The sequence below is a fragment of the Orycteropus afer genome, unplaced genomic scaffold, assembly GCF_000298275.1.
Source record: "Orycteropus afer afer isolate SDZICR_OR568_19922 unplaced genomic scaffold, OryAfe1.0 scaffold00054, whole genome shotgun sequence".
NCBI lineage: Eukaryota > Metazoa > Chordata > Mammalia > Tubulidentata > Orycteropodidae > Orycteropus > Orycteropus afer.
The window spans coordinates 2,269,391-2,295,176 of record NW_006921641.1 but is presented as its reverse complement, the minus strand read 5'-3'; the positions used below and the strand labels follow the sequence as shown (position 1 = coordinate 2,295,176).

Here is a 25,786-nt window from a genome sequence, read left to right as displayed (position 1 = left end):
CCAGTTCTAGGGTTTTTTGTTTTCTTTATGTTGAGGTGTAATCCATACAGAAGACTATAGTCATTGATCTTCATCAGTAAGTGCTTCACATCATCTTCTCTTTCAGCAAGCAAGGTTTTGTCATCTGTGTATCACATGCTGTTAATGAGTTTTTCTCCAATCCTGATGCCGTGTTCTTCTTTATATAATCCACCTTCCCAGGTTATTTGCTCAGCATACAGATTGATTAAGTATGGTGAAAGGATATAACCCTGATACACACCCTTCCTGATTTTAAACCATGTAGTTTCCTCTTACTCTGAATGACTTGAGTGCTTCTTGGTCTATGTGCAAGTTCCTTATGAGTGCAATTAAGTGTTCTGTAATTCCCATTCTTCACAATGTTATCCATAACTTGTTATGATTCATACAGTCAAATGCCTTTGCATAGTCAATAAAACACAGGTAAATATCTTTCTGGTATTCTTTGCTTTCAGCCAAGATCCATCTTACATCAGCAATGATACCCCTCCTTCCACATCCTCTTCTGAATCCAGCTTGTATTTGTGGAAGTTCCCTGTTGATATACTTCTGCCCTGCACAGTCTGGGGCAAGCTTAAAGGATGGGTGGCCTGGGAGGCGGGCTCTGCATGGTTCGGGGCAAGCATAAAGTTTGGGCAGCCCAGAAAGTGGGCCCTGTGCAGTTTGGGGCAAGCTTAAAGTGTGGGCAGCCCAGAAGGTGGGCTTGTGTGATTGGAGTAGTTTAAGGGTGGCCAGGAAATGAACAGAGTGATTAAGAACAGCTAAGGGAGATAAAGTTTGTTGATGAAGTCTCTCAGTTTGTTGTCCTGTGGTGGCTTGCATGTTGCTGTGAGACTGGAGGCTATGCCACCGGTATTTCACATACCATCAGAATCACCTGTGGTGGACAGGTTTCAGTGGAGCTTCTAGAATAAGACAGAATTGGAAGAAGCAGGAAGCCATCCACTTCTCAAAGAATTGGCCAATGAAAACCTTATGAATAACAGTGAAACACTGCTGATATATTATTGGAAAACTTTGTGAATAGCCCTTAAACATTGTCTGAAATAGTGCCAGAAACTGAGCCCATCAAGTTAGAAGGCACTCAAAATATGAGTGGGGAAAAGCTGAATCCTCGGAGTAGAGCCAACCTTAATGATATGGATGGAGTAAAGCTTTCGGGACCTCCATTTCCTAATGTGGCATGACTCAAAATGAAAAGAAACAGCTGCAAACATCCATTAATAATTGGAACATGGAATGTTGAAGCATGAATCTAGCAAAATTGGAAGCTGTCAAAAATGAAATTGAACACATAAAGATCAACATCCTAGGCATTAGTGAGCTGAAATGGACTGGTTTTGGCCATTTTGAATCAGACAACCATATGATCTATAAACTGAAGAGGAATGGTGTGACATTCATCATCACAAAGAATGTATCAAGATCTATCCTGAAGTACAATGCTGTCAGTGATAGGACACTGTCTATATGCCTACAAGAAAGACTAGTTAATACTACTATTATTCAAATGTATACGCCAACCACCAAAGCCAAAGATGAGGAAATTGAAGATTTCTACCAACTTCTACAGTCTGGAATTGACCAGACATGCAATCAAGATGCGTTAATTATCACTAGTGACTGTAATGCAAAAGTTGGAAACAAAGAATCACCACTAGTAGTTGGAAAATTTGGCTTGGTGATAGACATAATGCTGGATATTGCATGATAGAATTTTGCAAGACCGATGACTTACTTGTTGCAAATGCCTTTTGTCAACAACATAAACAGCTGCTATACATGTGGACTTCACCAGATGGAATACACAGGAATCAGACTGACTACATCTGTGGCAAGAGGCAATGGCAAATTCAATATTTTCAGCCAAAACAAGGCCAGGAGCTGATTGTAGAGCAGACCATTGACTGCTTATATGCAAGTTCGACTTGAAGTTGAAGACAATTAAAATAAGTCCACGAGAGCCAAAATATGACCTTGATAATATCCCTGCTGAGTTTAGAGCCCACCTAAAGAACAGATTTGATGTGTTGAACACCACTGACTGAAAACCAGAGGAATTGTGGGATGACATCAAGAATACCATCCATGAAGAAAGCAAGAGGTCATTGAAAAGGCAGGTAAGGAAGAAAAGACCAAAATGGATGTCAGAAGAGGCTCTGAAACTTGTCCCTGACTGGAGAGTAGCTAAAACAAATGGAAGAAATGACCAGATAAAAGAGCTGAACAGAAGATTTCAAAGAGCAGCTTGAGAAGACAAAGCCAGTTATTATAATGAAATGTGCAAAGACAAGGAGTTAGAAAACCAAAAGGGAAGTCCACACTTGTCATTTCTGAAGATGAAAGAACTGAAGAAAAATTCAAGCCTGTAGTTGAAATATTGAAAGATTCTATGGGCAAAATATTGAATAATGCATGAAACATCAAAAGAAGATGGAAGGAATACAGTCACTGTACCAAAAAGAATTGGTCAACGTTCATCCATTTCAGGAGGTAGCATATGATCAAGAACCAATGGTATTGAAGGAAGAAGTCAAAGCTGCACTGAAAGAATTGGTGAAGGATAAGACTGTAGGAATTGACAGAATACCCATTGAGATGTTTCAACAAATGGATGCCCTGCTGGAGGCACTCACTCGGCTATGCTGAAACATTTGGAAGACAGCTACCTGGCCAACTGACTGGAAGAGATCCATATTTGTACCCATTCCAAAGAAAGGTTATCCTCCAGAATGTGGAAATTATCAAACAGTAGCATTAATATCACATGCAAGATCTTACTGAAGATAATTTAAAAATGGTTATAGCTGTATATTGACAGGGAGCTTTCAGAAATGCAAGCTGGATTCAGAAGAGGACATGAAATGAGATATTATTGATGATGTCAAATGGATCTTGGCTGAAAACAAAGAATACCAGAAAGATATTTACTTATGTTTTATTGACTATGCAAAAGAATTCAGTTGTGTAGATCATAACAAATTATGGATAATGTTGAAAAGAATGGGGATTCCAGAATACTTAATTGTACTCATGAGGAACCTGTACATAGACTAGGAGGCTGTCATTTGAACAGAACAAGGGGGTACTGCAAGGTTTAAAATCAAGAAGGAAGTACATCAGGCTTGTATCCTTTCACCATATTTATTCAATTTGTATGCTGAAAAAATAATCCGAGAAGCTGGGTTATATGAAGAACATGGCATCAGAATTGGAGGAAGACTCATTAACAACCTGCAATATGCAGATGAAACAACTTTGCTTGCTGAAAGTGAGGATGACTTGAAGCACTTACTGATGAAGATTAAAGACTACAGTCTGTGTTATGGATTACCCCTCAACATGAGATAACAAAAATCCTTGCAAATGGACCAATAAGCAGCATCACAATAAATGGAAAAGAGATTGAAGTTGTCAAAGACTTCATATTACTTCATTCTATAATCAATGGAAGCAGCAGTCAAGACATCAGACTACGTATTGCATTGGGCAAATCTGCTGCAAAAGACCCCTTTCAAGTGCTGAAGAGCAAAGATGTCTCCTTGAAGACTAAGGTGCACTTAACCCAAGCCATGGTATTTTCAGTCACCTCATATGATTGTGAGAGCTGGGCAGTGAATAAGGAAGACCAAAGAAGAGTTGATGCTTTTGAGTTGTGGTGCTGGAGAAGAGTACTGAGAGCATCATGGACTACTAAAAGAACTAACAAATCTATCATGGAAGAAGTTCAGCTGGAATGCCCCTTGGAAGCAAGAATGGCCAGACTTCGTCTCACCTCCTTCGGTCATGTTGTCAGAAGGGACCACTCTCTGGAGAAGGAGGTCATGCTTGGTAAAGTAGAGGGTGAGCAAAAAAGGGAAAAACCCTCAACAATAGGGATTGCCGCAGTGGCTATAACAATGGGCTCAAGCACAGCACGGATTGTAAGGATGGTGAAGGACAGGGCAGTGTTTCATTCACTTGTACATAGATAGGGTCGCTATGAGTTAGAGTCCACTCAGTGGCACCTAACAACAACAAAAACATACTTCTGCAACCATTTTCTACTTATCTTTAGCAAAATTTACTTGCATATGAGCTCTGTTGGAGTAGTGCCTAAGGCACTTGACTGCTAACCAGAAGGCAGGCGGTTCAAACCCACTAGCCACTCCTCGGAAGGAAGACTGGGCAATCCACTTGCGTAGAGATAGCTCCTCGGAAAACCAAGGAGTCACTGTGAGTCTCAGTCGACTCAATGGCAGTGAGTTTGGTTTTTTGTTTGTTTGTTTTGTTTTATTATATTAATGATATTGTTTGATAATTTCCACATTCTTTGGATAATTTCCATGTTTCTTTGGAGTGGGCACAAATATTGATCTCTTCCAGTTGATTGGCCAGGTAGCTGTCTTCCACATATTGTGGCATAAGCAAGTAAGTGCCTCCAGCACTGCATCTGTTTGTTGAAACATCTCAATGGGTATTTATCAATTCACGAAGCCTTGCTTTTGCTGGTTGTTCAGTGCAGCTTGAACTTCTTCCAATACCATTGGTTCTTGATCATATGCTATCTCCTGAAATGATTGAATGTTGACCAGTTGGTACAGTGACTCTGATATTCCTCCATCTTTTTTTTTTTTTATTTCCTACATCATTCAATATTTTGCCCCCAGAATCTTTTCAGTATTGTAATTTCAAGGCTTCTTAAATAGAGTTCATAAGTGGTATAAGTATATTAGAAGTCTCAAGAAAGAATACTTCTAAAATATTTTACTAAGGACCCTTAGCCTTACAGTTCTGCAGCCTCCTTCATGTGAGGAGAAGTGAGGCAGTCAAGACTGAATTAACAGTGAATAATGGTGTATGTAGTACTGTCTTCCCTCTCTTTGTCTCCAGGCCATATGCTCTTAGGGACAGGGCTTTCCTGGGTGAATGTAACAAGAGCCATGGCCTTCTTCCTTCTTGGGGAGGTACTGCTTAGCATTGATTGGGGAGTGCAGGACTGCGGGGATGAGGCTGCCAAACATCTGCCTTCCCCTTGGGCTTTGTTGGGTGTGCTTATTGTATTTACTGAGGTTTGGCCTCCTTCAGGTGTAATAAGTCAATAACACCAGCCACTTACCATGCCAAGGAGCTCTGGTAGCATAGTGCCTAAAGCATCAGACTGCTAACCAAAAGGTTGGTAGTTCAAACCCACCAGCCACATTGTGGAAGGAAGACTGGGCAATCTACTTCTGTAAAGATTTACCGCCTCTTTGTGAGTGGGAATCGACTCAATGGCAGTGAGTTTGTTTTTTTGGTTTACTTCCTGTGCCATGTGGATTTTTCTTCAGTGTCCCATTCAAATACGCTTTTGGCATAATCTGAGAAACATTTGAGTGTTAGTCTGGTTGTCTCCAGCGGCTTTGTAATGACTGCCCTGTGTAGCTGTCCTTTCCAGATCTTACCTGTGTCAACAACATTTAAGTGATAGGTGCCTAGAGCTCTTAAATGTTTGCTGTTCTTGCTCCAGCAACTTCTTCCAGACTAATTCCATGCAGAGGCCCTGTTCCCTCAAGTCAGAAAAATCAGTAAAGACAGGGATAAGATCCAAAGGGGAAAAGCACTGCATGTGAAAAAGAACATGTCTGCATGCCCCTGGGCTTATGCCAGTGGGAGGAGAACTGCTAGTTTTACTTGGATTGAGAATATGGAGCTGAAGCATTAGAATAATTGAAATATAGATTCCTAGAACTGGAGAAGAGTATTTCAGAGAAGGGGTTATGACCCAGACATTACCCTTCCTATGGCCTAATATCCAGTCTTTATCCAGTCTGATATATTCTGGAAACCAAAGCGTCTGTCAGCTTCTAGTGCCATACTTATTTAATAAACATACAAGCGTGTGTTTCTCTGAGCCCCTGCTCTCAGTTGTTTTCACTTCATTGGTGATAAAAATGCCATTATCATGACATGGGCTATCAAATTTCCATATTTTATTACCTCTATGGCCCATTAAAGTAATGCAACTATTAATAATTAGAACCCTATTTTTACAAATAGGTGTCAAAAATAATTATGGAGCATTTCAGAGTGAATACGTGTTAAGCCACTTCTGATACTGGCAAAGTAGCAAGATTTATATTTGAAGATGTCAGTTCTGAGCATGTTAGAAGTGATTTTAAGAGAGCATGGCTGGAATTGGTCATTGATTTAGGCTCTACAGCTGGTCTAATTTTCTTTTTGGCTCTGTCTACAATTCCTCTGAAGTTTACTAGAAGACCAATCCTCAGGAATCTGACCTGCAAAGTTATAATGAAAGAAGAATGCTTGCAGTATGCTGACAAGATATATTTACTCCTCCTTTGTGCCTTCCCCAAGATGGTGATAGTAGCTTTTTTTTTTTTTCATTCATTCATTTCCTTTTTTCTTTTTTTCCTCATCTGGCTCCTTTTATGTAAAGAAGAATTTGTACATAAAATTCAATATTCTCTTTCAGCGAGGTCACTTTTTGAGACTGTGCATTTACTCTAGTGATACTGCCATTGTGTGAATAGCTTGAAAACATCAGTTTTGAAGAAATTGTTTCAGAACCATTTGAAAACTAACTAGTCATTATTTGTTGGTCTTCTTCAGATCATTCATATACTACATTTTTAATGAGTGAAGTTTCCAATGGCCATTTCAACCTCAAAGGGCAAAGGTTTTCCACCATTGAGGGTATTTCAAATAATATATCTTTAGCTCTGAAGAGAATTCCAAAATTCCAAAAGATAAGTTCTAAATATTTTGAGGAAAAATAACATTGCCTTCAAGATGGTCACTCTGAAAAGAACATACCTGGTTTAGAAAGGGCCAAACTTTGACAGGACTGACAAGAATATGGTGCTAGGAATCTATGGTTTGGGGACAGGTCTTTTCATAAGATAGTACATATTAATAAAATTGGTACCTGACAAAGCCCTTCATATTTATGACCTTATTTGACCTTCAGAACAGTCTTGTGAGAAAAGAGAAGTAGGAAGTCTTGTCTCTAGTTTACGTATGTGAAACTCAAGACTTGGAGAGGTTAAGACTCACTTGTAAGTCCAAATCCATAGCTCTTTTTCCATTTTAGCACACTTGTAATAACTGGGCCTTGGTGTCTTCTTTTAAGAATAACTGAATTGGCTCAGAGCTATCAAGGCTTCCTTTTGCTCTGCAGTTCTCTGACTGTGATGATTTTATCATAATTCCTGCCTTTCATGATCTTAGACACCACTGATACTAACATATGCAATCTAAACATGGACAGAGAAAACTATACAAACATCAAGTGTAGTAAATACCTAGAATGATCTCCCAAATTCGCCATGACATGGAAGAGTCCTCTCAAGTGTCAGCTCCTCCCAATTATGGGTGTTGTTGTTGTTGTTGTTATTTGCCATCGAGTCGACCCCAACTCATAGAGACCCCTCCTTGGGCTTCCGAGGCAGTATCACTACGGAAGTAGGATTGCCCAACCTTCCTTCCGAGGAGTGGCTGGTGGGTTTGAACCGCCAGCCTTCTGGTTAGTAGTCAAGTGCCTTAGGCACTATGCTACCAGGTATCTTTCCTCTTTTCCCCAAACTTGTCCTTTCATGAGCGCAGGGCTATTTGTAAATTGAGCTTGGTTCTAGGTGAAGATAAGTAGCCAATAAATCAATTTTGTTTAGTGAAAACAACAGTAGTGCCATTATGGACAAGTAGCTCAGTATGTTTGTTGAATCTGTGCCAATACAAATGCCAAAAGGCATTTAGATTTCAGAATGCTGGATAGTGGAAAAGAGTACTCTTTAAATAGGCGTGAAATGATTAGAGAAGAGGACCTTGATTGCTTTAGAGTGTCTGTGGAAGAGAGAAGGCAATAATTATGGATAATGTTACATATTGAATTGTTGCTTCCCTAAAAATATATGTTGTAAATCCTAATCCCTGTAACTGTGGATATATTCCTATTTGGCAGTAGGGTTTTCTTTTTTTTCATGTAATGGCCATTATCAGTGTAGGATGTATCTTAAGCCAATCACTTTTTAAATATAAAAGGAGTAAATTAGGCACAGATATAAGAAAGCATGAATAGAGGAAAGATAGATGCCACCTGGAGATCTCCAAAGATAACTGAGAAGAATGGGAGAGTTGCTGAGACAAGGATTTTCTCCCAGAGCAGACAGAGAAAGCCTTCCTCTAGAGCTGGTGCCATGGCTTTGGACTTCTAGCCTTCTAAACTGAGAAAATAAATTTGTTAAAACCCTCCTCTTGTAATATTTCTGTTACAGCAGCACTAAGAAACTAAGACAGTCAGGTAAAACATGATTTGGGAACCAGTGGAAAGCATCTTTTAGGTTTTTTCATCTGCATGAATATGATGGAAACAATTTGTGGAAGAGATGATATTGGCGGCACCTCTGAGGATCTGTGTGATGTGCATAGTTTACTGATGAGCAGCTGCTGGTATTCAGGAAAGATGGCATGAGCCTGGCCTTACTCATAGTTTTCATGGTAGTGTAGGAAATAGTTTGGAAGGCATTGTTGTCCAGAGGTGACTGTCAGAGATGAATGATGACTAGCTTTGTCAGAACACTAGGACCCTATCCCTGATTCAATGAATCAGCCTCTTTCTTTAAATTTTATTTATTTTGTTGTTGTTCAGTATATACCATTAAAACATCTACCAATTCAACAGTTTCTACATGTAAAATTTAGTGACATCGATTATGTTCTTTAAGTCGTACAGCCATTCTCACTCCTCTTTTCTGAGTTGTTCTTCCATCATTAACATAAATTTCTATCTCTTAAGGTTCCTATCTAATCTTTTGAGGTGCTGTTGTCAATTTGGTCCATATAGACAGTTCTTAAAAGAGCATACTGCTTGAAGCAGAGCATTTTTACTCATTAAGCAAAACTGTTGTTCAGTTTTAAGAAAACTCGGGATATTTTTGCTTTAAGCTTTAAGATTATCTTACGGCAGTGATTTCAGGGATGGATCCTCCCTCTACAGCTACAAGAAGTCTAGAGTCCATGAGAATTTGAAATTCTGTTTTGTATTTTCACCCTTTTGATCAGGATTCTCCTATGGAATCTTTGATCAAAATGTTCAGTAAAGTTAGCTGGGCACCAACCAGTTCTTCTGGTCTCATCACTAAGGATCCAGTTGTTCATGGGGACAATTAGTCACACATTCCATATCCTCCTCCTGTTCCTGACTGTCCATCCTTTATTGCTCCAGGGGAATAGACACCAACTGTTATACTTTGGATGGCAGTTGGCAAGCTTTTAAAATCTGAGGCACTACACAGTGAACTAGGAGGTAGAACAGAAGTACTAAACACATTATTAGGTCAATTAACTGGTGATGCTCCATGAAAACATGACTCTATACCTCCAAACCAAAGAACTAAATCCCTTGAGGTGTTTGGTTGTATATAAGCAACCATGGTAGCTACTTTTTTTTTCTTTTTTGTCATGGTTGTAAATCTATATATCTATCATACAACTTTTGCCAGTTCAGCTTTCTCCAGGTGTAGAATTTATTCACAGCAATTAAAACATTTGGCTGTGCAACCCTACCCTTAATCAATATGATTTTTCTATATCTCTTAACCTACCTTTTTTCCTCTCAGAATCACTATTTTTAACATTATCACTAGATTGTCTTATCAGCAAGGTTTGAGTCTAGGGAAAATATTACTAATACAGTCTAATAATTAAAGGTAGGAATATACAATTCTTACACCTAAGTAGCAGAAGTACTTTACGGAAGTACTGCTTCTGTAAAGATTTATAGTCTTGGAAACCCTATGAGGTCACTCTGAGTTGGAATTGACTTGATGGCAGTGGGTTTTTTTGTTATATCTAACTAAAGGAGCTCTGGTGGTACAGTGGTTAAAGCATTTGTCTGCTAACCGAAAAGGTCAGTGGTTCAAACCTACCACCTGCTTCACAGAAGAGGGAGGAGGCAGTCTACTTTTGTAAAGATTTGCAGCCTTGGAAACTCTGTGGGACACTTCTACTCTGTCCTGTAGGGTTGCTATGAGTTGGAATTGACTTGATGGCAGTGAGTTGGTTTGAGTTGATATCCGACTAAATTTTTTTAAGTTAAGAAAGCACCCATGTGTCTTTAGTCTGACTATGAATGACAGATGTTTCTGCTTTTAACCTACATCTGATTATCCAATTATTAATTCATATATTAATAAAAGTGTCCTGGTGGCACAGGGGCCAAGTTCATCGCTGCTAACTGACAGCTTGACAGTTCTGTAAGAAGAGGAACTCTAGGGATCTTCTATTGTAAAGATTACAACCAAGATACCCCTATGGGATAGTTTCACTCTGTTACATGGGGTCATCAGGAGTTGGAATCACCTCGTTGGCACCATACAACAACAAGATACTAATTTATCCAACAAATATATATTCAGGGCGCTCTGGTGGTGCAGTGCCTAAGGCATTTGACTGCTAACCAGAAAGTTTGGCAGTTCAAACCCACCAACCACTCTGTGAAAGGAAGGTGGGGCAAACTACTTCCATAAAGATTTACTGCCCTGGAAACCCAATGAGAGTTGCTATGAGTTGGAATTGACTCGATGGCAGTGGATTTTGGTTTGATAGGGCAAACCCTTGACAAGACACAGGGTTATATTAGGCTAGATTGTGCTGCAGTAATAATGAACACAACAAAAATATATATTTTACATATTCTAGATATCCAACAGGTAAGCAGAGAGTTCTGCTCTCGAGGACTCAGGCTGAGGTGGTTATTGCTGTGCTACCTGGAATACATGGTTTCCTCACCTTCTGCAGCAGGAGATGAAAAGTTCTGCACGTAATGGTATGACCCTTCTCACAGTCCATAGTGAAGAACAAGTGGTACAGCCTTGCCTAACTGCAGAGAGCTGGGAAGCATGGAGGAACACATGGGTCTTTGAAAGCAGTAAATGAAGCAGAACAGGGACAAGTCAGACATGGTTCCCTGATGTCAAGGAACAAAGCTAACCTATTAATATTATCTGTGGCTTTCAGTTTTTCTATACTGCTTGCAACTAAGCTGCAGATGATTATTTGTTTTGAATTATGTTTACTTGGATTAAACCCAGAAAACTGTAAGCGTAACTAAATGAGGCAAGTTTTAAAATTTAACATTATCTATGAGGTCCAAAATGTTTTTGTTCCTCTCAGTATCTCTACATGACTAGCACAAAACTCATAACCAGTGAGGCTTTATGTATATAGAAAATTTCTCTCAATACAATTATAGAACATAAGCATTGAGGAAGATAGGCCTTTATGGTTATCATCTTGAGGGTGACCTGGTTGCTGTAGTAATACCAGCTATGCCAATATGCACTTTTTAATTTCCTCCCTCTACAGAAGTCTGTCTTTTGTAAAGGTACTTAGAATTAATTTGATCTACACACCATCCAGTACTAGGATTTCAGATGTGAATTTATCATTTTGCAGTAAAGAAAGGTTAACGGGAATTATGATGTCAGCATATAATCATAATAATATTTAATTATTATTATTATTGTTTCTATTTTTTTTGTGGGAAGTTCTGGTAGCATAGTGGCTAAGGCACTTGGCTGCTAACCAGAAGGCTGGCAGTGCAAACCCACCAGCCACTCCTTGGAAGGAAGATGGGGCAATCTACTTCCGTAGTGATACTGCCTCGGAAACCCAAGGAGGGGTTGCTGTGAGTCGGGTCTGACTCGACGGCACACAACAACAACAAAACAACAATTGTTTTTTGCAACTTAAGAATACCAAAACACACAGTATCATGACCTGGTAGACTTCCTGTTCCAATGTTCAAGTCACTGTAGAGTTGAAGAAAATAGGCAGCTCAAACTTGATCATTTCTTTAGAAAGGATGTCAAGTAGAAGCATAAGTTTCATACTTAAGTTTCATGCTTTTTTCCCTTTGTATGTTACTTTTAAAACGATTTTTGTCTTAGTGTAACTTTTAAAATACCATTTCATAAACTAAAGTAGTTGTCTGGAATTCCTTGAAACCCACGGTTTGGCTTTAGCAGGCTTTAAACAAATACACTCTCAGAAATCAACCTGGATACGTTTCCAGCAGTTAATGCTCTAGTCACAGTAGATACTTTGTAAAATCAATAGCCTGAAATATCAGAGGATTATGGTTGAATCAGATACCCCAAATGCCTAACATTGTTTTAATTACTCTAATAAGAGAAAGCTGGGTGGACTTAAAAAAAAAAAAAAAACCTTGCTTATAAAGAATGTTCTACTGAAGCCAAAGCAAATTTTTTACAAGTTCTTTCAGAAAATCTGGAAGTATTTAAGTGTTTTCCTTTTCTTATGAGACAATGCCTGTTTCCCTGCCAGTGCTCCATCATACAATATTCTCTTTTATGACAGTGGACCTTTAGAATGAGTTGTTCAAGTGGTTAGCAGACAAATGCTTTTTCTTTCAACTCTGGTTACATTAGGATAGGGTTCAGAGGTTTGCGACTTTTCTCTCACTGGTGATTAGAAATAAACATTTAATGTTCTAGTGCTGTTTTGTTAACTGAGGCTAGATCTTTAAATAAGGGGCCTGAGGGAAGGGGTCTGATACTGGTTGAGGGCCTAGAGTGTGCTGGCCATGGATCTCGTGTAGAGCCTGTCTCACGTTCACTGTCTTGGTCCTCTCAGGAGCTCTCTGAAAATGACTGTTTTCAGTTCTGTTTTATAGATGAGGAAATAGGTAGAAAGAGTTTAAGAGTTTTGCCCCATGGTTAGGTAGGTGGAGCTGGTAAAGTGAGGGTTTGAACTCATGTCTAACTCCAAAAGCTTTGCTTTTGCCATTAACTGAGTTGTGGACCCATCCTTACACTACTTTTCACTGGACTCACATGGAATATAATTGTGTATTTCACATTCATAATACCCAACCCTCCTGCCCATGTAGAGATGTCTGGGAGTTTGCATTGTGTTAGGAAATTGACTCCATGGTACACAACAACTAAAGGGATAACTTTGACTATGACTGGACAGCATATGTGGAGGAAAGCAATCATTTGTGCTGAACTTAAAAAACTCTCTTCAACTATTTGTTTGGGAACCCTTGGTTCTGTAGTTAAGTGCTTGGCTGCTGAACAAAAGGTCAGCAGTTTGAACCCACCAGCTGCTCTGTGAAAGAAAGATGTGGCAGTCTGCTTCCATAAAGATTTACAGCTTAGGAAACTTTATGGGACAGTTCTACCCTGTCCTATAGGGTCTCCATGAGCTAGAATCTACTTGATGGCAATGAGTCTGGTTTTGGTTTAATGATTTGTTTGAGAAGTGTAGCCAATGGGTCTTTAATAATTATCCAATTTCATTTTTTTGTTCTCTGATTCATACTGGTTGCATTTACCTTATGTAAATGTATGTTTTTTTTTTTTCTTTTTTCCCATGAGTAATATACTCTTTTCTGGTCATTCTTTCTTACCTTTGAGAGGGAGGACCAAATGTAGAAAACTGTACTTTGCTAGAAGCATTTCATCTTCTCTTCTTCCTCCTCTTCAGCATTTACTTAGCATTACTTTAAAGATGGTACTTAGTTAATTGGAAGCAATCTGAAACTCTTTTGCTTTGTGAAAATGAACTATGATGCTTCCTTTTCTCTGTCTTCTGATTGATATTAAATGCAAACACAAATCTAGTTCCACATTGCTGTTCAAATTTGGGAAACTCTCTGTGGCTTAGCTCCACCTCGTTCTCTGACTTACCCACCCATTCTCTTTGTTCTTTCACATTTGGTTTGTGTCCAGTGTCCTGGCCTGCCCTGGGGTCCTCTCCCAGTTGGTAGTCAGTCTTGTGCTTTGCTGCCTGCTCCGTCTTTTTGGAATCTCTCCCCCTAGTACAGCCATTGAGTCACTTCCTTCTTTCAACTTTTGCCTAAACACATCCCGCTTACTCTTGCAAAAATTACAAGGAGTCAGGCTTTCATTTTATTTCATGTTTTACTGCAGTGTAATCTCTAGGAGTAATTTTAAAATCTATATTACTTTAACATTTAAGAAAAAGTTCTTTCTTCAAACAAAGTATTTTAAACTTCATTATCTAATGGTTCCTGGTTATGAAAGAAAATGAGTTATATGTCTGTGATAATTTGAGAGTATTTCAACATTACACTTTTTAAATGCCTTAAAATAAATAATAAGACTAAATAGTAGACCCTTGGCCTTCTTCATAGACTACCCTTTTCAATAGATACATAGCTGTGCATTTTAAATGTAGAGCCTCTCTCATGGCCAGTGCTTTAACACAGGCTGTTTCAACACAGTGCCCACTTAGGGGCACCAGCTAAGGGGGCAAAGTAAGGGTTGTGATCCAAACCACCATGCTCTGCTCACCAAACTCTGCGTTCCGGTGCAGGACTACAGCCATCTGCAAAGAGTTTCCTTTTTCTAATCTCCACATAGGCTGATGGGCTAAAGGTGGCCCTACTTGGACATGTATCATTTCATGTTACCAGAACCCTGTGAGTTGCGTTTATTGTCTCATTATGGCCCAGAGAGTCTGGATGATGTGTCTGGCATCTCACCACTAAGAAGACAGTGCTGGGCTTTCAATCCAGGCCTGATGATCCCAGTCCAGTGCTCCTTCCATTCCCCTACTGCTGTATCTTCCTTCTGCAGAACCCTGCCCACCTGTGCATATATACTTGGAGTGAGGATGTTGTAAGTACCGGTACTTTTGAGAATAAAAATAAAATCTTACAAAACCAAGCTCAAATATTTATCACAGCCTCTTCAAGTTATATTTAGAGCAAGTTATATCTCTGGAGAGACTCCAGTTGTAGGGTGAAAGAATATACAGGCAAAGATACACAGTTTCAGCAATTTCTAATTGACAAAAATTGCAAGCCTTCTTTGCCAAATGATGAGTTTTCACCTATCATTCCAACTCCTATATTTATAGGGAGATCTGAAAAAATAACTGTAATCACAGCTGAACTTTTTGCGTATCAGGAAGATGTTGTGGGATATCCTCATAACTGAGGTTGAAGTCTGAAGATACGTGTTCCACATCAGGTCAATATTTAGAAAAGTAAACCACACTTCAACCTGTTAAGTTTTAATGACTGTTCTACAAACTAAAAGGTTTCATACTATTGTTAATAATAATTCTATGTTATAAAACTTATAACATGGATATTGATAGAGTACTTAAAATAGACCTTGAATGCCATTATGTCCTGAGGCACAGTGGTAGTATAGATAGGAAGGCAGGAAGGGTTGACGAGTTACTTGCATGTACCCAGTTTTACAGGCATCACGGTCAATGCATGGGTGAATTGGGGCAGTGAGTAGCTATTTTTGTTTTTCTCTCTTCCATCTTGTTTAGAGCTTATATGCTCTAAGAGGAAACATGGGGGTAAGCATTTTGGGGATGTGGTTGAAGGAGGGTATCAGACAAAAGGAGGTGATTAGGAATGCATCAGCTCAGACCCAGCCCTGCTGCATACATGACAGAAACAGATATGCTTGAGGTTGACTGGTTTGTAGCAATTTTCATTTTATCAGTAGAGTAATGCAATCTATTAGTATATACAGAGCACAGAACCTTTGGCCTGGTAGAAATCATAGAAATCTGCTTCAGTCTCCTGGGCATCGCTGAGAGAGGGTCTTCCAGGCTCTGTTCCCAGTGAAGATGTCAGCATCTTATCTTGTTGGGGAGCACTAGTCATTAAAACCATCTTCTCCCTAACTGAATCTTATCTTCCTGTGATTTGCAGCTTTTAGTCCTGCTAACAGCTTCATTATGCAATGGCTGTAACTTTCTTCGCATATCTAAACACAACAACCATCATGTCTGCACTTGACCTTATTATCTCTCCTTTCTTTAGGTGATTCCAGAGGAGCAGGTGGCTAGACCTGCATTGTTCTGCCTGCACTGCTGTAGCTGGGTCATGCGTTTATTGGATCCTAGGAGCTCTGGTAGCATAGTGCCTAAGGCACTTGACTGCTGACCAGAAAGCTGGAGGTTCAAACCCACCAGCCACTCCTCAGAAGGAAGGTTGGGCAATCTACTATCCGTAGTGATACTGTCTTGGAAACCCAAGGAGGGGTCGCTATGAGTCAAATTCGACTCAATGGCACATATCAACAACAACAACACTAATGTGGGAGCTCCAGTGGTCTAGTGCATAAGGCATTTGACTGCTAACTGGAAGGCTGGTGGTTCAAACCCACCAGCCACTCCTCGGAAGGAAGACTGAGCAATCTACTTTCGTAGAGATACTGCCTCGAACACCCAAGGAAGGGTCACACTGAGTCGAATCGACTCAAGGGCAGTGAGTGTGTGTGGTTTTTTTTTTTTTTTTTTGCGTTAACACTGATGTGAAAAGACCCCTGGTGGTGCAGAAGGTTAAGTGCTTGGCTGCTAATGAAAAGGTTGGCAGTTTGAACCCACCTAGCCACTCCGCAGGAGAAAGACCTGGTGCTGTGCTCCTGTAGAGATTATAGCCAGGAACACCCTGTGGAGCAGTTCTACTCTGTCACATGGAGTCGCTATGAGTCAGAACCGACTGATGGCACTTATTAACAGCAGCATTGATGTGTGAGGTTGTAATGTCCCTTAACCTACAGTCCAAGGTTCTGTCCATTTTTTGAAGAGCTACAGCACATTGCTCATTTCATAGATAGATTTTTGTTTCTGATTTGACATAGATAAATATCAGGTTGTAAACTTAGCACGTTTCCCCAGGATTACCTATAGATAATTTATCTTCTGAAGTGATTGACAGACAGGTTTTCTTTAAAAATGTAGTGGATAATTCTCATAGGAACATTTTTATTTGTGTTGTTACCAGTATAAATCATCTCAGTCTGTGCATAAAAATGTAGTTTGACAAAATGAGTTTATGTCCAATCATATCTTATTGAGAGGGTGAATTTTCTGGTCTCAGAGAAGGGCATTCAGAATCTGTGTTGCTGTTAGCTGCTATCGAGTCAGCCTTAATTAACTCATGGCAACTGCATGCATAATGGAATGAAATGCTGCCTTGTCCTCTCCCATCCCCATGGTCAGTTGTGGATTGGAACATTGTGATCTATAGGGTTTTCATTGGCCGGTTTTTGGAAGATCACCAGGCCTTTCTTCCTAGTATATCTTAGTCCAGGAGCTCTGCTGAAACCTATTCAGCATCACAGCAACATTCAGTCCTCCAGAACAGAAGCATGCTCTGCTGGGTGATCCTCCCCAATGTGGCCTCTTGGTATAGAGGAGTCCTTCTTCCACCATCTTTTCCTCTATGTGCTTTTATTCCCAGGGGAAAGATATAGTGGTGTTTGGTAGACTCTTGTATGAGAACACTGAAGATGCCACAAAGATCTCTGAGGCTTAGTTTCTGGCTCCACTGAAGCCTGTTAATTGTTAAATAACTCAGAGGGTATATACATACATAAGGCCTTGAGCCTTATTATAACCATGACTTCATTCCTTGCAACCAGTTCTTAAACTGTGCAGACCCAGTTTTGAGAAGAACACACAGTGTTGTGGTACTACCTACACTGCCATTTATTTCATCAGTTTGGATGGCTTATGCTGCTTTTGGCTGTGGACCTGCAAAAACAAAGCCATGGGATAAAGCGGCCTGAATCCTGTAATGAGAACCTTGTACCTTTTTTGGGGCCTGGTGGAGAGAAATGATTTATTTTTGCCCTACCAAATAAAACATTCTAGGAATCCAAGGTGAAAATTGGATTTTAACTGCTACTAAAATTCTGAGCGTATAAAATCAGCATGTGTTGAGTGTTTTTGCTTGATTAAGAGAAGAACCTAAATAGTCCAGTGCAAGAATGATCTGTGTATGATGTTGGCGGGCATCGTAAATAAATCTAAATGATTTCTAAAACTGGAAATAAACAGTAAGCACATGTTGGCAGCAGACTGCACAGTGGGGACCTCTGTGCTTTTTAACAATCATTTTGTTCCCATTCTTATCCCTAGAGCAGTGCTCCTTCTTCTTCCATCCTTCATCTTTTAGGCTTAAGTCTTCCATGATTAAGCTGAAAGAGTTTGGGAGCTAGCTACCTGACTCCAGCCTAAAGTATGTACCTTTCTTCTCTCTGATTCTCCTGTTTGTTCCCTTTCTGCTTTTCTCTGTCTCTGCCTTTCTCTCTCTGTTTTTGTCTTTCTCTTTCTCTGTCTCTTTGTCTTTTTTTCCCTTTCTTTCTGTCTCTTTACCTACTTACCTACATCCTTGTTAACACCTTATTTTGTCTACTTTTGCTGCCAAGTTTGAGGCTGCTCACTTATGGACCTGGTGGACTTCCAGCCCCCGGGGCTCTCCCACACAGCAGGTAGTAAAACACTGAACAGAGAGTTCTGTCCCCAGACTGTTGTTCACTTGTTGTTAGGTGTGGTCGAGTCGTCTCTGACTCATAGCGACCCTATGTACAGCAGAACGAAACCCTGCCCAGTCCTATGCCAGCTCCACGATCCTGATTATACCTGATTCCATCCTTGTAAGCCACTGTGTCAGTCCATCTTGTTGAGGGCCTTCTCTCTTTTGTTGACCTTGCACTTTACCAAGCATGATATCCTTTTCCAGGGAACATTCTCTTCTTACAATGTGACCAAAGTAGGTGAGATAAAGTCTGGACATTCTTGCTTCCAAGGAGCATTCTGGCTGCACTTCTTCCAGGACAGATTTGTTAGTTCTTAGGAGCTCTGATGGCCTAGTGTCCAAGGCATTTGACTGCTAACCAGGAGGCTAGTTGTTCAAACCCACCAGCCACTCCTTGGAAGGAAGGTTGTGCAATCTATTTCCGTAGTGATACTGCCCAGGAAACCCAAGGAGGGGTTACCCTGAGTCAGATGTGACTCGACACCAGAGTTTGGTTTTTGTTTTTTTTAGCAGTCCATGCTACTTTCAGCATTCTTTGCCAGTACCACAACTCAAAAGCATCAACTCTTCTTTGGTCTTCCCTGTTCATTATCCAGCTCTCACATGCATGTGAGGTGATTGAAAATACCATGGGTTGTGTCAGGAGCACCTTAGTCCTCAAGCAGACATCTTTGCTCTTCAGCACTTGAAAGAGGTCTTTTGCAGCTGATTTGCCCAGTGCTATACATCGTCTGATATCATGACTGCTGCTTCCATTGGCATTGATTGTAGAACCAAGTAATATGAAGTCTTTGACAACCTCAATCTTTTCTCCATTTATCTTGATGGTGCTTATATGTCCAGTTGTGAGGATTTTCGTTTTCTTTATATTGAGACTATAGTATTGCAGACTATAGTCTTCAGTCTTCATCACTAAGTGTATCAAGTCATCCTTACTCTCAGCAAGCAAAGTTGTATTGTCAGCATACCACAGGTTGTTAATTATTCTTTCTCCAACCATGGTACCACATTCTTCTTCATATAGTCCAGCTTCTTGGATTATTTGCTCAGCATAGTGACTGAATAAGTGTGGTAAAAAGAGACAACCTGACCACTTCCTTCTGGATTTTAAATCATGCAGTGTTCCTTTTTCTGTTTGAACAACAGCCTCCTGGTCTATGTACAGGTACCTCATGAGTACAATTAAGTGTTCTGGAATTCCCATTCTTCTGAATATTATCCATAATTTGTTATGATCCACACAATTGGATGCTTTTGCATAGTCAATAAAACACAAGTAAACATCTTTCTGGTATTCTTTGCCTTGAGCCAAGATCCATCTGACAGCAGCTGTGATATCCCTTGTTCCACATCCTCTTCTGAATCCAGCTTGTACCTCTGGAAGTTCTCTGTCAATATACTATTGTAACAGATTTTGAATTATCTCCAGTAAGATTTTTACTTGCATGTGATATTAATGATATTGTTCAACAATGTCCACATTCTGTGGGATCACCTTTCTTTGGAATGGGTACAAATATGGATCTCTTGTAGTCAGTTAGCCAGGTAGCTGTCTTCCAGATCTGGCACAATCAAGTGGGTGCCTCCAGTGGGGCATCCATTTGTTGAAACATCCCAGTGGGTATTCCGTCAATTCCTGGAGCCTTGTTTTTCACCATTTTCTTTAGTGCAGCTTCAACTTCTTCCTTCAATATCATTGGTTCTTGATCATATGCCACCTCCTGAAATGGATGAACATCAACTAATTTTTTTTGGTACAGTGACTGTGTATTCATTCCTTCCATCCTCTTTTGATGTTTCCTGTGTCATTCGATATATTGCCCGTAGAATCTTTCAATATTGCAACTCGAGGCTTAAGTTTTTTCTTCAGTTTGTTCAGCTTGTTAAATGCTGAGTGTGTTCTTCCCTTTTGGTTTTCCAACTCCAGGTCTTCACACATTTCATTTTAATCATTGGCTTTGTCTTATCGAGCTGCTCTTTGAAATCTTCTGTTCAGCTCTTTTATCTTGTCATTTCTGCTATTTGTTTTGGCTACTCTGTTCAAGGGCAAGTTTCTGAGTCTCTTCTGATATCCATTTTGGTCTTTTCTTCCTTTCCTGTCTGTTTAATGATCTTCATGGGTGATGTGCTTGATGTCATCCCACAGTTCCTCTGGTTTTTGGTCATTGATGTTCAATGCATCAAATCTGTTCTTTAGATGGTCTTTAAATTCAGGAGGGATGTAATCAAGGTCATATTCTGGCTCTCATGGACTTGTTTTAATTGTCTTCAACTTCAAGGTGAACTTGCCCATGAGCAGTTGATGGTCTGTTCCACAATCAGCTTCTGGCCTTGTTTTGGCTGAAGATTTTGAGCTTCTCTAATCCCCCCTTGGCACAGATATAGTCATTCTGATTCCTGTGCACTCCATCAGGCAAAGTCCACATGGATAGCCACTGTTTATGTTGTTGAAAAAAGGTATTTGCAACAAATAAGTCATTGGCCTTGCAAAATTCCATCATGCCATCTCCAGCATTATTTCTATCACCCAGGCCAAATTTTCCAACTACCTTTGATTTTTCTTTGTTTCTAACTTTTGCAGTGATAATCAGCACATTTTGATTGCATGTTAGGTCAATTTCAGACTGCAGAAGTTGGTAAAAATCTTCAATTTTCTCATCTTTGGCATTGGGGGTTGGTGCATAAATTTGAATAATAGTACTATTAATTGGGTTTTCTTGTAGGTGTATGGATATTATCCTGTCACTGACAGCACTGTACTTCGGGATAGATCTTGAAGCATTCTTTGTGCTGATGATTGCCACTGCATTCCTCTTCAGTTTGTCATTCCCGGCATAGTAGATCATGTTGTTGTTGTTATGTGCTGTCAAGTCAGACCCAACTCATAGCAACCCCTCCTTGGGTTTCCGAGGCAGTATCACTACGGAAGTAGATTGCCCAATCTTCCTTCCAAGGAGTGGCTGGTAGGTTTGAACTGCCAGCCTTCTGGTTAGCAGTCAAGTGCCTTAGCCACTATGCTTCCATAGCTCCCAAAAGAGACGGCCTGGCTACCAGGTGGGGAGCGGCCCTCAGTAGATCATATCATTGTCTAATTCAAAATGGCCAAAACTGGTCCTTTTCAGCTCACTAATGCCTAGGATATCAATGTTTATGCATTCCATTTCATTTTTTGACAACTTCCAGTTTTCCTAGATTCATACTTTATACATTCCATGTTCCAATTAGGAGCTCTGGTAGCGTAGTGCCTAAGGCACTTGACTGCTAACCAGAAGGCTGATGGTTCAAAACCACCAGCCACTCCTCAGAAGGAAGATGGGGCAATGTACTTCCGTAGTGATACTGCCTCAGAAAGCCAAGGAGGGGTCGCTATGAGTCGGTCAGATTCCATGGCACATAACAACAACAACAACAACACATGTTCCAATTATTAATGAATGTTTGCAGCTGTCCTCAGATTGTTGTTGTTGTTGTTATGTGCCGTCGAGTCGGCCCCGACTCATAGCAACCCCTCCTTGGGTTTCCGAGGCAGTATCACTACGGAAGTAGGATTGCCCAACCTTCCTTCCGAGGAGTGGCTGGTGGGTTTGAACCGCCAGCCGTCTGGTTAGCAGGCAAGTGTCTTAGCCACTATGCTACCAGAGATTAGACCTCACTAAATTGGTACATTTTGTCTCTGTGTTGCAGCCTGCCACTCAACTGTCACTGGTTAAATGTTTATTGAATAGGGTTGTTATGCAGGAGAGGTTCATTATTTTTTTCAAGGAAACCGTGCCACATAACTGCAGTGACCACCACCCAGGGTTCAAGAGATGGAGTGATCCCTGGGATTTATTAACTCAGACAAGGGACTTCATCAGTGCCTTCCCCAGAATTATGTGTCCTTTAAGGTTCATTTAAGAGAAACCATTATTTCTCTGTGGCTACTATTACCTAACTCAGATGTTTTTAGCATCAGCCTTTATTTCAGGGAGCTTCATCTTTTTTCCATAAAACCGTTTCTTGTGGAGCTTGGTACTTTTATTTAGCCAGTGAGACTAAGGTGTTTGATTTACAGTATACCCACAGTCTGCTCCACTCATGGCCTTCTGCTTACTAGGGAGTCTGTTCCAAATTTCAAATGGGGCATCTGGAATTGAGAGTTTTTATTGATAATAGTAACTTATGATAATGATAATAATAATAAAAGCAGTTGTCATTGAGCCCATATCCAACTCATGGTGAGACCCCATGTATGTCAGAGTAGAACTTTGCTGCATAGGGTTTTCAATGCCTATGACCTTTAGGAAGTAGATTCCCTAGGCCTTTCTTCTAAGGCAGCTCTGAGTAGGTTTGAATTGCCAATCTTTCTATTAGTAGCAGAGAGTTTAACCGTTTGTACCACCCAGGGACTCCTAACGGTAATAATATGAGCCAGGTACAGTGCTAAGCATTGTAAAGGCATTTTTCTTTCCCCTTTCAGAACCCTATGAGAAAAATACTATTATGTACTCCATGCTTTGGATGAGAAGATTCGCCCAAGACAGTACATGTGAGAAGCTTTAGAGATTGTCTAACTCCTGAGTCAGGATTTGTACCACTATCATACACTCATTTTGGAGAGCACACAGCATCCTGTCAGAATCATTAAAAACTGTAAAAACATGAGAACATGAAAGCTGTGATGTAATGAAACTTTATTAGGTGGGATAGACCTTTTTTATTTTTTCCGTTTTGATTTGTTTCACAACGTGTGTAGTAACTCAGGATCCCCGTCATAACGTTGTGTGCCTTCACCTGGTAGGAAAGAAGCTCTGCCCCAGGAGGCCTGTCAGGTAACTGGTGTGACCATCTGCTGACAGCTCAGGGTTACCTCCTGCTTGGACTTTCTGTCACAGCATGCTGCTCACTAGCCTGGGCACATGAGCTAATTAATTCCCTTTGGGTTTCATTGTTTTGGTTACCTCTCCTGCCAAAAAGCTCTGAGACCTTTCTTAACACTTTTCCTTATATACTGGAAGCAGACCACATCCCTAAAGCCACTACTCAGCTGCTCCAGTGGGGTCCACCAGAGAGCTGATTACCAGTCTCATCATGAGGAGTAACTACATCCAGCTGCCCAGCCACTCAAAACCAGACCCGGCCAAGTTGACACATGACCTTAACTATCATATTCATTTGGGAGCTCTGGTAGTGTAGTGCCTAAGGCACTTGACTGCCAACCAGAAGGCTGGTAATTCAAACCCACCAGCCACTCCTCAGAAGGAAGATGGGGCAATCTACTTCCGTAGTGATACTGCCTCAGAAACCCAAAGAGGGGTCACTGTGAGTCGAGTCTGACTTGATGGCACATAACAACAACAACATCACATTCATTTAGCCACTCTTGCCTGAGTGTACTCCAACCAGTTTGTTTGTTCTTTTTTAGTTCCTTAGTTCACTTGTTTTCTCCTTTGTTCATTTATTGAGCATTTGTAGTGTTGTAGTGTAGTGCCTAAGGCACTTGACTGCTAACTAGAAGACTGGCGGTTCAAACCCACCAGCCACTCCTTGGAAGGAAGATGGGGCAATCTACTTCCACAGTGATATTGCCTTGGAAACCCAAGGAGGGGTCGCTATGAGTCAGGTCCGACTCGACAGCACCTAACAACAACACAACAACAGTGTATACTCTGTTTTGAGATATAAAGACAAATAAGACAATTGTGCATTTAGTTAAAATGTATAGCAGAAGCAGTAGAACTACATAGTGCTGTGAAGTAAAGAGGAGGGAGGAAATGACTGAAACTGAGGAGACAGGAAGACTTCAAGGTGATACTTCTCCTCTGCTGGGTTTCAAGAAATGAATAGAGTTTCATCAGGGAAAATAGGGGCATGGAAAAAGGAGGAGATATTCCAGGGAGAGGAAAGACACAATTAAGAAAAGTAAAAGTAAAGAATTTTTGTGTGCCTGAAGGATAGATTTAGAGAGGTTGAAGGGACTGAAGAGAACTGGAAAGAATTCTAAGGTGAGAATAGAGATACTTGGCTATGCTGGAAGGTTGGAGGTTTGAGTCTACCCAGAGATGCCTCAGAAACAAGACCTGGTGATCTACTTCCATAAGATCAGCCACTGAAAGTCCTAGAGAGCACAGTTCCACCCTGACACACATGGGCCTGCCATGCATCAGAATTGGCTCAATGACTACTGGTAAGTGGTTTGAAGTTTTCAAACAGTGGAGAGTCAGTGAAGGTTTTTTAATCAGTAATGTGTTCAGATTTGTCTTTGGAAAGTTTGGATACCATTTGGAGGATGTTGTAGAGGCTGAAGAACAGGAAGGTAGAGTGACCTCTTAAAAGCTCTGCATTTTCTGAAGAGACACAGATATGGGTCTGGGTTGGCTTGTACAGAAGTGATGGAAAGTCAGGTGACCTGTGCTATCCAACTTGCTTTTGAATTGTATGCAGAGCAGGATCTATTTTCAAGACCTTTTCCTACTCCATTAAGTTAGTCTAACTTTAGGCCCCTCCCTTTGCAGACTCTTCTGACTTCCTGTGACTGAGAAGGAAATGTGTGTTAACATTTGACAACTAGGGTTGCTCTGGAGGCCTCTAAGCCCCACTCTTTGCCTGCTTAGGCAGGATTTTCTTAGACCTGCCAGCACTTTCCTATCCTGGTTGACCTTCTTAGACCAGAATGCTTGGCTGACTGGAGCCTTTGTTTTGTGCCAGAACTGATTTGTCTTAAGTGAGCTTTTCTTCTACCATACTCTTGTCCTATACCTGCTCCAGTACCAGTACTATTGCCATCGAGTTACATGTTGACCCCGTGTGTTGTAGAGTTTTCAAGCCTGTGAACTTATGGAAGCAGATTGCCAAGCATTTCTTCCTAGGTGCCTCTGTGTGGATTTGAATAGTTCCCCCCTGCCTCTGATTGTATCGGTATCATGGGGTCTATTTTATAACGTGAGTGTGAAGCACAGCAGAGGTCCAGAGTTGCTCACCTTGCTCTCGATTAACCTTCATTATTTCCCACCTAATCATTGCAGTGTGGCAAACCGCTCCCTGGCCTTTCAAAGCAAGAGGACTGCTGTGGGACCGTGGGTACCTCCTGGGGCTTTAACAAATGCCAGAAATGCCCTAAGAAGCCAGGTAAATGACATTCATTGTTTCTTTGCAGGTTAATGTAGCATATCTATTGTCTTTTGATGAACATTTTAATGATGAGGCAACATTTGACTTTCAAAGAACTCTAATTGAAGGTTGTTGTTATTTGCTGTCAGTCAGATCTGACTCATAGCGACCCCTCCTTGGGTTTCCGAGGTGGTATCACTACAGAAGTAGATTGCCCAACCTTCCTTCCGAGGAGTGGCTGGTGGGTTTGAACCACCAGCCTTCTGGTTAGCAGTCAAGTGCCTTAGGCACTATGCTACCAGAGCTTCTAATTGAAGGTAGTCCTATAATTTTCATTTCTAAAAACTTTGCAAGGTC

The 25,786-nt window shown here is 40.6% G+C and overlaps 1 protein-coding gene across 1 annotated transcript in view; it reads left to right on the top strand.

The window, feature by feature from the left end:
* Positions 1 to 25,786, top strand: part of LTBP1 (latent transforming growth factor beta binding protein 1) — a 727,158-nt gene that overhangs the window by 412,842 nt on the left and 288,530 nt on the right. Inside the window, exon 8 of the mRNA XM_007938788.1 lies at positions 25,345 to 25,447. Coding sequence (XP_007936979.1) covers positions 25,345 to 25,447 — 103 coding nt within the window. The remainder of the gene's footprint in view (positions 1 to 25,344; positions 25,448 to 25,786) is intronic.